The 12158-nt window shown below is 50.3% G+C and overlaps 1 protein-coding gene across 2 annotated transcripts in view; it reads right to left on the bottom strand.

Moving 5' to 3' along the window:
- Positions 1 to 3415, bottom strand: part of IQGAP2 (IQ motif containing GTPase activating protein 2) — a 125842-nt gene extending 122427 nt beyond the window's left edge. For both annotated transcript variants that reach the window (XM_062600680.1, XM_062600682.1), the window contains exon 1: positions 3357 to 3415. In XM_062600680.1, coding sequence (XP_062456664.1) covers positions 3357 to 3402 — 46 coding nt within the window. In that variant the 5' untranslated portion in view covers positions 3403 to 3415. The remainder of the gene's footprint in view (positions 1 to 3356) is intronic.
- Positions 3416 to 12158: the final 8743 nt, after the last annotated feature.

Genomic DNA, 12158 nt, shown 5'->3' with positions numbered 1-12158 from the left:
CCCTGTGTGGTATTCACTTCTGAGCCTTTTCCCAGCACCTCCTTTTCAACACCTTTGATGATGCTGAAACATCTAGTTTCTCTCCCACTCAGTACACAGGGACCTGGGGCACACTAACCCAAACACGTTAATTCAGCTACGCTGAGCATGGAAATGCCTGAAATCCTTTGCAAATCCAGACTTTCATGGCCTAACTCACTGTAGCTTTATTACATTCCTGAAAGTGTCATGAAGCTGTTCAGATATTTCCCATAAAACATAAGTAATCATTTGTTCCTGTACATAGCTTTCAGGGAGACCAAGCTCCTAAGAACCTGAAGGTGTTGGGAAAACAGCTTTCTTGAAGACTTACTGCTGCCTGATTTACTATCTTCACATTTAGCCTGAGAGGCACAATGAAGAGTTATACTTCTCTTCGTAACGTTCAACGCCACCAAACATTTTCATCATAACACTCACTCATACCCTGGGTTTTATTACCAGTCCCAGTTCTCCACAGTTCGGTGAACCTCTGCAATCAATTGCACTGGGATTGAGAAACAAGGCAGAAAACAGCTGCAGCCACACTGGAAACCAGCTATGTAAATTCAGCTGCAGTGAGCCTGTTAATACCGTTCCTGCTGTATAAGCTACTTCCTTGTACTCGCGTGATCTCACTTGAGTCTGTGCTGGACACGAACATCCAAAACACTTAATGAAACTGAAATCCCTTCCACATCTTTTTTAAGCTGCTGACCAAGTGCAGAGCTGGAGGCACCTTTTAATAAGTGGTTCTGGAAGCCACAGGTGTTTGGCCCCAGCAGCCCCAGAGCAGGCCCAGAAACTTCACTCTGAGGGCCTGTGTCTCCGACGTACACCATCCTCCCTGAACTGGCACTGAAAAGGGATCTTGAATATGATCAACTCAAATTTTTTTCCAGATGGATATTTTTGATTTACTACATTGGCAAAACTTGTAACATAAAGCTCATTTTTAAGTTAAGAATATGCCTTCTCAGTCACTCTCCCTTTGTGGTACCATTTGAGCTCGCTTAACTAAATGCAAGGTGTTAGATCCTGATGCTCAGGGACACTCTTCTCCCAGCAGTATCCACCAGGCTCGAAGCGTACCTAAAATGTGCACGTGCTTTTATCTCTGATTATGGAACTGAAATGCTACTAATATATAGGAAGACAGTTTCATCTGCTTCCCAGCAGATAATTGTCATCTCCATTAAAATGGCAACTTTCTTCAGAGCAACATATGAACTCTGCCATGAGCTAGAAACCAAAGTTGAAAGTCCAGATTAGGCTAAATGTTTAAAACAGTACTAGGCCACTGGAACGAGCAGTCTTAGCAATTTGATAGCCTAACTTGGACAACATATTAACTCTGCTGGAAAAGCCAGCACAGACGCACTAATTAGAGCTGCTCCGAACATAGCTGTGTTTGCCAGTGATCCAAAGTGCAGTTTCAGTTAGCGAATAGACAAAGGACAGTTGAATGTACATAGAGAATGCACAATTTACAGCTGGCTTTGGAGCTCAAATACTGCTGGCATAATTTTTGCTTTCTTCTTTCTTGGCTTTTCCTTTTTATTATTTTTTCTTTTCTCATCATCACCCCAACAGCAGACAAATATAATGTAGAGAAAACACTGAGTTCTCTAGACACAGCTACAACCAAAAAAATGTACCTAATATATGTGCCCATCTTTGTTATATAACTACAAACAGGGCTGTGGCTTGCAGGAGTTTGGGCATTTTTTTGTTTTTAGTTTCTACTTTTTTGTTTGTTTTTGCTTTTAATTATAGGTGTCAACCTAGCTTTGTCCTGTCCTCTGCAGAGGAAAAGTCTAGGCAAAAACCAAGGATGTGCTGGTGTACAGCAGCAGGCAGCGCTGATGGGAGGGGAACAGGCGCCAGTCGAGCTGAGGAGGACAATATAGGATTTTATGGCAGACCAGCAAGTGCCGTATTATGCCCAACTTTGCAATTCTCGAGAACCAGCCAGACCTGAACTTCGCAGCAAAACACTTGCTGTCAAGGCCCCTGCTGTCACACCATTTGTATTTTGGGGCTTTTAAGCACTCTGGGCAAGCTCCAGTTTGCTTCCACAAGCGAGACGCTCGCCTGCAGCCGCTGGGCTGCCCCTGAGCGCGCCCTGCAGCGCGGCGTCCCCCAGGCACCTGCGCGAGACCACCCAACGGCACGCCGCGGCACCCCGCCGCAAAAGCAAACCCTCGGTCATCGCTAGCACAGACGCACATGCACGTCTCCAGCAACCACTCCGAAAAACGTCATCTGTATCAGCAGCTGCAAGCGTGCCCTGAAAAACCTGCCGGACACCTACTAGCTAGCGCAAGCGAACAGCCAGACCCGTGGGAACGGCTCAGAGCCCGCTGCGGCCGGCGGCCACCGACCCAGGAAAGCGCTCAGGAGGGCGCAGCATCCTGCAAGCCGACTGGGACATGCCCGGGTAGCAGCTTTGCTGTCTGCCAGGGTGGAAGCATAGTGGGGGTTGAAGGAGGTTGTGTTTTCATCAAAAAAAAAAAAAAAAAAAAAAAAAAAAGAAGAAGAAGAAAGAAAGAAAAGAAAAGAAAAAAGAAAAAAAGAAAAGAAAAGAAAAAAAGCTGCTCTGCTAAAACCTGGAAAGCTGCTTGCCAGACCACAGGGTCGTGAGTCTTGCAAATAATTTGCATGCTCGCACTTAGCGCTGCCTGAAAAAGCAGGTGTGTTTTTAAGGGGCTGGCGAAGCGGCCCGCTGGCAGGGTGCTGTGGGGTGCTGTGGGGTGCGTGCCGAGAGCCGCCTGCAGCAGGGCGCGAAGCGGCTTCGGGGCTTTTCTCAAGTGCAGCCTTGGGAAGCGACGGGCGGCCGAGACCCGCGCGGCTTCCCACCTCCCCCAGGCTGCGGCTTACCGGTATAAAGTTCTGATCCAGAGTTGTAAAACAATAAACCAGAGTTTTTAAAAGTTATAATCCATAGTTACTATGAAGTTAGAACTTGAGTTTTAAACCCACAATCCAAAATCACACGGTTATAAACTCAAAGTTATAAAGTTACAATCCAAAGTTATAGTTACAACCCGAAGTTACAACGTTACACCGAAAAGCGCTCGCTGCAACCCAGAGTTATAAAGTCACAACCCAAGACCGGGGCCGAAACCCTTCCGGGAAGTCCCTCAAGCCCCGTGAAGACCTGTCCCGGCGCCGCCGCAGCCGCAACGCCGCCGCCGCCAGCGCCGGCTCGCTCGGGGCCGGTGCCACCCCTTCCCCCGCGGAAAAAAAACCCGCTTTTAACGCCAAAGCGGGAAGGCGGGGGAGGGCCGCGGCGCTGCCCCGCGCCCCCGGCCGCGCGGGCCCCCGACCCCACTCACAGCCGTAGCGGGGCCGCTGCAGGGGCGCCAGCTCCTCATGGTGCATCCTGCCTCCGGGAGGGAGGCGCCGCCGCCGCCCGCCCTTCTTATGCGCGGCCGCGGCCGCGCTGATTTGCTGCCGCCGCCGCCGCCGCCGCCGCCGCCTCCGCCCCGCCGCGCTCGCGGGCTGCGGCGCCCCGCGGCGGCCCCGCGCGCCGCTCCGCGCCCCTCCGCGCCCCTCCCTGCTCCGCGGCGCGGCGCTCCCCGCCGCCCCGCCGTGCCGCCCGTGCCGCCCGCGGAAAAAAAAAAAAAAAAAAAAAAAAACCAAAAAAAGTAATTAAATTAAAAAAAATTAATTAAAAATTTTTAATTAAAAGAATTGAATTTCAAAAGGCAAGGAAACGGGCAAGGCCAAACCGCGGCGTTCTCACGGCACAGGCGGCGCAGAGGCAATAAAAAGCGACCCCCGCGACTCCCGCCTGCCGTCGTGGCTGCCCTGGACGAGCCCTGCCCGCCGAGAGCGGCCCCTTCCCAAAGGCGCCCGCCGCCGAGGGAACACCGCTCCGAGGGAGGCCGGGGCGCCCCGGAGCCTCGGCGCGCCGGAGGGCAGCGGGTCCTCGCCCCGCGCTCCCTGCCGCTCGCTCCCGCAAGGCGCAGAGCAGCGAGCCGCGGGCCCGGCCTCGCGTTTTGTGGCAGCTTGGCGGCCGCCCCTCCCCGGCAACACCTCAAACGCACCGGAGCAGCACGGAGAGGAGCAGAAGTTTCCCCTGAGTCCGTACATTTTGGGGCCGCGCTGCGCCTCCGGGGCTGCCTAGGGGCGAGCTTTGCCGGAGGGCGAAGCGGCATCCCCGCGGGGCGAGGACTCGCCGGGCCCGGGGTGCTGCGGCGTGCTGCCGCCGGGGGCCCGCGCAGCTCCCCGGAGCGTCTCCCCTCGCCCGCAAAGCGGCCCCGTGCTTCGTGCAGCAGGAGGGCAGGCGGGTCGCGGGCTAGGCCGTGCCTGCAAACGTAGCCGCGGTCTCCCCGTCTCTTGGCATTAGCTTTCAGTAACTTCAGTTTCAAAATGAGACAGTGCTAGGTCTCGGGAGGCTCCTCTCTGGTTTTGCAGAGGTTTGAGCATGTCCATAGGCCATTTGCAGGGCCTCTGCTTTGCTCATTCCCTGTATCTGTCTATGCCAGCTATAATTCCTAGGATGAAAATGTGTTGGGGGGAAAAGACATTTCTGATATTAAAATAGGGATTATACAGGTGGGAAGGACTAAAAGGGTATAGGAGAAAAACAACACCCAACGAGAAAGATGCTTCCTTTTATGGAGGTCGTTTTGGTTTTCTCTCGCCCCTTTTCCTCGTGCCCTCAAATGCACATTCTGGAATACAAGGGCAACAACTTAGTCTAAACGTGTGCTCTGCAGACTGGTGGAGCCTCGCTCCTTGCCTGGCTTTCTGAATGCCGCGGGAGCATCCTTCAAATAACCACCAGTGTGCCTGCAAAAGAAAACGGGTGACTGAGCCAACACCAAAATAAAAGGATCTGCTTTCACAGTCAAAAATACATTTGAGTTGATTGAAAGCATTTGCTTTAAGTAAGTGTCATTTATCATGTTATACTTAGCCTAAATTAAAAAAAAACTTCCCTACTTTTTTGTCAAAATTATAGACTTTTCAAAGATTTAAAAAAGAAATTTGTCTAAAAACATCTTTCCACCAAAAAAGCTTATCAAAATAGTTTTGACAGAGCCACATGATGTTTTAAACAGCAAAACATCTTTTTTGAAAAACGCTCGAAACGATCCTCACTTTAGGCAGTGGCAGGGGGCCCCGTCCAAGGGCTCGCCAGGGAAGGCCGTGCAGGAGCCCCGCGCGGCCCGGCCAGTCGGCCGCGTGTTTCTGTGCTCCCTCGCTTGCTAGAGTGGAAAAGAGCCCCCAGGGCTCTGCACTGGCGCAGACACTCACCTCGCTGTGCGGGGACTGATCCACCCGAAAAATGAACTTTTTTCTTTTGTGAGGGTTATTTCTTAGGCCGTCAGTTCCTCAGTCTCTTCCAGGGGGCAGCGGCTCGGGCGCCTGGGCCAGCCCAGAGCCGGGGGCTGGCCGCGAATGGCAGGGCTGGGGAGAGCCGCGAGGGCTTTCGGGGCGGCCGCGACCTCCGCAACGCGCGCGGGGCGACAGGCACGGCCCAGCCGAGCGCTCACAGCGGGAGAGGGGCTGGGCAGGTTGTACTGGAGCGAGGAACAGTCTCCGTGGGGCTGGCCCATGACCTCTTGTGCTAGACTGGTTGAACCTCTGCTTTCTGAGCTCCACCAGCTGCGCACTCCGGAGGTGCAGACACCTCCGGCAGGGACAAAGCGACCCGCCGGAGCGAGCTGCCTGGCGCTGCACGTCACGTGGCCGAGCAGCCCCGCTGCACCTCCTTCCCTTCCCTTCCCCTTCCCCTTCCCCTTCCCCTTCCCCTTCCCCTTCCCCTTCCCTTCCCTTCCCTTCCCTTCCCTTCCCTTCCCTTCCCTTCCCTTCCCTTCCCTTCCCCTTCCCCTTCCCCTTCCCCTTCCCCTTCCCCTTCCCTTCCCTTCCCTTCCCTTCCCTTCCCTTCCCTTCCCTTCCCTTCCCTCCCTTTCCCCTTCCCCTTCCCTTCCCTCCCTTTCCCCTTCCCCTTCCCTTCCCTTCCCTTCCCTCCCCTTCCCCTTCCCCCTCCCTTCCTTTCCCCCCTCCCTTCCCCCTCCCTTCCCTTCCCTTCCCTTCCCTTCCCTTCCCTTCCCTTCCCTTCCCTTCCCTTCCCTTCCCTTCCCTTCCCTTCCCTCCCCTTCCCCTTCCCCTTCCCCTTCCCTTCCCCTTCCCCTCCCCTCCCCTCCCTCTCTCCCCCCTCAGCTCCCCGAGCCCCGGTGCCGCTGCGCCCGGCCCCGGTGGTCGCCGCGTGCCTGCTGCGCTGGCCGTGGAGCTGCCCCGCGGGGCAAGCCAGCACAGCACGCCTTCTCCCGGGGCAGAACGGGAACCCGGCTGCAATAACTGATATAAAATAAACCACAGACTTGCCAGTCCACACCAGACCTAGGACTGTGGCCCAGATTCTCTTTAAAGTGCTTAAGTGCTTAGCTTTTATAGCTATTAATAAGCATACACTCAAGAAATCAGTGTTGTCAGCTATCTAGAGTAAATGTTAGAATCTGAACATTTCCTCTTCGCTCTCCAGGTGCTTTAATGGCGCTTCAGCGCGATGTCCTCAGCATGTTATCAAGGACATCGCCGTGTGGACCAGGCACTTCTCACCGCGTTCTCGCTACCCGTTCAGCTCCACCTTACGCGCCTGCGTGCCCCCAGGGAGCCAGCCCGCTGGCAGGTAAGCTCGGTGGCACGACGCTTGCCCGTCACCCTACGTCAGAGGCAGCTATGAACTGCCCCAGGTCCAAATGGGAAATGATCTGAAAGCAGACTGAAGGACAGGAAAATGAAAACGTATCTTTCATACATCTGATTCTCTGCACTTGGATCAAAAATCTTCAATGGCCTTCGCTGCTTCGGATTTCTTGACAGTCCTGTTGTGTAAAAAGGGATTTTGCATGGAGAAGGATATTGATATTTGAAATTCTTGAGTGGCTTATGTGGCAATGACGCAAATACATGCAGGTAATTAGAGACACTGGGCTTTTTGTTGGAAAGAGCAGCTTTAGTATCACTTTTTTGTGACACTACTACTTATTATTATTATTATTTAATCATATGCATTGGCTGGCTGCATTTGTCCTACAGAAAGGAAGACCCCATTTGCTAATTTAAAAGCTTTTTTAAAAAAATGTATCACAGAGAAATGCTGAACCCTTTTAATTTTTGCAGGAAAGGCTGGGCTAGAGCCCTTGCCCGCCCAGGTAAACAGAGGCAGAGCTGCTCCTTGGGCAGGGCAGCCTGCGTGTGTGCCCAGCAATACGGAAGGAGATTAACTCTCGGCAGGCTCCCAGGCACCGCAAGGACCTTTTCCACTGTTTCCTCCGTGCAGCTAACTGAAGTCTAGAGGCTGCGGTGCCTCCCCGGGGGCAGTACCGCCTGCCCCCCCTGCGGCGCCTGCGCAGCGTCTGCCCTTCGAAAGTACGAGGGGTCATGGCAGCAGCACCAGTGAAAAATGTAGATTAAGCTCAAACTAGGCTGGAGCTGGGTCAGTCTGAAGCATCGTAAGGAACCGTGAGATAAAGTTAACTGTGGAAGAAATTCAAAATGCTGTAGCAAACTGAATAGATGGATAAAACAGAGACCCAGGGCAAAAATGTTGAAAGCACTTCCCAGTATCAGCAGCAACTGTTCCGTTCAGTCAAGGAAGTATTTTTTTTAACTTATTAACTGTCACGACCTGCAGTTGAAGACAATACCGAATACCAAAGCACAGTCTCTAGAAGAACATACCCTCAGATTTTGTAATGGTTTCGCGGGCAAGCGAAAGGAACCAGGATTAGGCCTCATCAAACTCTGCTGGGCTTCAGTAATATACTCGAAATAACAAGTAACCATTATATAGTTATATGTAATTGAAATTGGAAAACCAATGTCTAAAAACAGAAGAAATAGTTCTTGGGACGGAGAGAAAACAAATGTATGAGAAACTTTGACTGAACCAACCTTTTACAGGAAGAAACCAGATGTGTACAAAAATGTGCATGAACAAACACTTTTGCATAGTGCTGACATGTGACAAAAAATGACACAGAGCAATGAATGCGGCATTTCTTTGCCAATGTGCATCCTTCAGAAATCTTGCCTCCTTACACCACTGGCAGATCTTATGGTGTTTGCCTTAAAGGTCCGACAGCCAAAGAGAAATGGTACTTAAGGACCTACACACATGTTATTCTAAGGACAAAAACTTTGCTAGATCTTTCATTTTGTGGAGAGAGCTACAAGTACAGACAAACAGTTTCCCCCAGTATTTCTGTCCGTGCAACCTCCAGATTTCTGAGTGAGTTTCATGACCCAAAGGGATCTGATTTCCAACCCCTGGCGCTTGGGGGGTGAGGGCAACACTGTGGTTCTGGGCCCCACATCAGCCTGGGTCCTGAATTCACTTACACATCCAGGAAGAACCACTCAGGCACAAGGCTGGATTTTAGCATCTTTTAGATACTGTTAGCTCCATACACGATCTGCCTTGCCTTGCCAAACTCATTAAAGCAGCCCTGGCAGAAAGACGAGTGCGCCTGAATCTGGGATGCTATCACTGTCCAGGTAGTGCTTTGGTGGTACACGATGGGACTGCAACTTAAAAAGCGCTTGTGGCCGTGACTGTAGCTATGAGTTCCTGATACAGACACCTTATGTTTGGCTTGTGTTACTGTGCTGGTGTAACGGTCGGGGTGGGCCACACCATTAACCCAGTCACACGACCGATCTGGCTTAGCTTTCCTCTTCCTCCCTCAAAACGATGTGATGTCTCAGAAGGCAGCTCAGCCCCCAAGCGGCTATGTAAGCACGACTTGGGGGGTAGCTGTGGCGAAAGGGAGAAGCAGTGGTGGGGTGGGAATGTCGTGCTATACAATACCTTGCTGGTGTTATCACTAGACACCTCGCCTTACCCAAGGTGCATTTTAAGATGTACTTTTATATGTCCATTCCTGTCAGGTGAGAGCTCCCTCCATTCTTCTCATCAAGGTTAGAGTCCCAGCAAGGTTTGGTTAAATCCTGCCTGCCAAGGTACCTAAGAAACCAGTTTCTCTGCTTGAACAGGTTTTAAAAAAAAGTATTTGTTCAAAATGTCTTGGACAAATGCCCTGGTTCCTGCAGAAGTGGCAGAGTTTTGCAAGACAGCAGTTGTAATCTTTCTGCAAGACCTCTGCCAAAAAGGAGATTTTTTCCATTTGTCTATTGGAATAAATATTTATTCATTTAACAGAATACTTCGGCATGGAGTGACCCTCTGTGTCTAGACGTAATGAATGACCATAAAAATGAACTCAGAACTGTTTGGAAGGAGGCAACATCTGTGCCCGGCTGTAGCAAGCAGACCAAGTGAGAAGTACTCTTTACCAGGTTGGATGTAGGAAAAGCAAAGTTTAGATTGCGTCCTCACGTGTTATCTATGAGCTAGAAATGCTTGTGGCGGTGTTTGGTTTTTTTGCTTTTGTAATACGGTTGCTTCCTTGCAACTGCATGTGCCTAGGAACGTTTCCACTCTGCTAGAAGTCCATGCATTATTCACTCCTTCATGTATTATTTAGTTATTACTTTCTCAGCAGAGCGGTAGGAGCTTTGTATTTACAGGGCAGCGTGTGACAGCTAAAGCAACCTCACCGCTCTTTCCTGCCTGCCAACAGTTACCCCACAGATGAAGCACAGGCTGAGCGCCCACGGATTTCCACCAGACTAATTCTGGCCTTCTCATTTCCACCACTTTTCCACTGGCATAGCTCCAGTCTTTTGAAAAGCTCCTCATTATTCACATTAGTGTAAAAACGAAGAACGTGTCTGAAAGACCGACAAATTCAGGCTCTGAGAGGCCAAATCTAATTCAGCATCCAGGACCCTTTGCAGAAAACACAGTGTCAGCAGCCTCCCTAGTTAAGCCCAGACAGCCTCAGTTTCAATTACTTTCCAGGAAGCTGCTTTGTCGCTATTCCAAGGGAAAAAAGCTATCGCTCAGGTAACGGGATCCCAAACCATGTCAAAGATGTGAATTTAATGTAAAATTAAAGCCAGTATCTTAACCTCCACATAAAAAGCAATGAGCAGCCCACGTAGGTCGCGGGGGGCCGCGATCCCGACGCTGGCTCTCGGGGTGCGTCAGCAGCGCTCGCAGCGGTGCCCGAGCCCGCCGGGGCGATCCGAAAGCGTGGTGCGGGCACGGCCCGTGCCCCCGGGGCGGCGCGTCCCCCGGGGCGGCGTGTCCCCGGGGCGGCACGTCCCGGCGGGCAGGCGGCCGCGGGTAGAGCCGGCGGCGCGCGTGGGAAGCTGCACGCCGAGGCCCTCGGCCTGCGGCTGTGCACAGGGCAGTACGGCTGAAGCTCTGGGCGAGCTTTATGTTCGTAAGATCTTTCCTGATCCTTTATGGTGGGATTTTTTGCTACTCCACCTGCAGGTCAGACCGGAAACGGCACTATACCAACGTGGACCTGCGCGTTTGCAGTAACCAGACGTGGCTTCTGCAATAAAATTAGCTTCGCTGACATGGCCAGTACTCATGCTCCTGCAAGAAGGCAGGGTCCTGTGTTGAAGTGAACAGATATATTTCCTTGATTTCAACATTCATGTAACAACAGCAATGTAAAGTAATATATTTAGTTACAGAGGACTTTTTAAACAGATATGTGCTCTCTTCCTATTTTTTTTTTTTAATTCATGATCAGTCAGTAGTCCTGAAATGCTTTTGTCAGTCTAGTCTGGAGTTTTCTCCTGGGACATGGGTTCCCTATGTCCACGTCCATAGCTATCATGCATTTTATATATGTTCTAGCTCACAAAACACAGTGTAACAGCCCTACCAAAAAGGATGGAAGACAGGTTAGAGTTCACACTAACTATGTAATACTGATCTTCTTGTAACTCAAGAGTACAGCAATATCTTATTGTTCCTTGGCCAGCCTATTTCAACATCTTTACTAATGAGGTAAGAGCTAGCAGCCTCTTTTTTTCTGAACAGAACCACCATTTTATTTTAATTAAGAAAAAAACAACCTTGATTTCAGATAGGCTGAAACCACAAAGTCATACTCCTCCTGCGTACTCAGAACCGGGCTGCAGAGTAGCCTCTGCTGCTCTGAGCCTTGTGCTCAAGCAGCCCAAGTTTGTTCTCTCATATAAGTTTAATAGAGACTAACAAAACAATCATTTCTGCAATCTTATCATTATAAATGAAATAGCATAGGAACTCATTATAGATAACAGTCCACCAAGGCCCAGCAAGGTCCACCAGATCTATTGGATGGGAAATAAACTTAGGAAAACAGATCCTAACTGCCAGGTAATCTTCATAGCAGTAGGATTTCATTTCAGATGTTCTAGCCCTACCACCAACACTGGAAAATATTGTGTGTAGGTAGAAGCCTGAGACTGCAAGGCAGCCCTGCAGGGATCATGTACAAGGAGAGCCACTCAAAGCTAAATAACATAACAAATACCAGATTCCACTAATGGCTTCACTTCCAGGACAGCTGAAGGTGAATTACTCTTAGTTTTATCTGATTTCTGCTTCCTGTCCTCTGTAAAGTCCAAAGGATATTTTTATTTAAAGTTAAGAACCCCCTGAGATTCACAGGGTTAAGTAGTTTGAAGTCTTCGTGGACACACTTATGTCCAGGTCCTGAAGAACGTTACTTCCCTTCTCTGTCAGAACCTGTGATTGTTGTAGGAGTTTAAAGGCAGTGGCTAGTAGCCCCTGAAGGGAAAATGTGGCTTTAAACATAGTGCCAAAAGAATCAGGTGAAAATTCCACAATTCCAAACTCAGTTTGGAGTTCCTTGCATGAGGAGACGAAAGCCCATGAGAAACGCAAAGAAGGGCTCACCCTTATCTTCCCATACTCTCCCCTGTCTCAGGTTTGTTTGGGTGTGTTCCTTTAGTAAGGGAATTTCTTCTCTTGTTTAAAGAACTTTCAGTGTTAGATGATTAATAAGGAAAAGCACAAGTATGTATGTTATGAGACAACCTTTTGTCAAATCCACCATTTGGAGCTACTGTAATCACTGATGAAATTAGTGTTATCCTGCCACAATCCAAGTCTGTGCATTATCATGATTTTTTTAAAATAAAAATGCCATTTGCCTTTACCATCATGTGGGAGAGCTGAGGCTGGATTTGTAGCCTAAGCTTTGTCTGATCAGGACTCAGCCAAGCTAGTTAACATACGTAACCAACCA

The sequence above is a fragment of the Rhea pennata genome, chromosome Z (genome assembly GCF_028389875.1).
Source record: "Rhea pennata isolate bPtePen1 chromosome Z, bPtePen1.pri, whole genome shotgun sequence".
NCBI classification, from domain to species: Eukaryota; Metazoa; Chordata; class Aves; order Rheiformes; family Rheidae; genus Rhea; species Rhea pennata.
The sequence above is the reverse complement of the archived record's forward strand: the minus strand, read 5'-3'. Positions and strand labels throughout refer to the sequence as shown.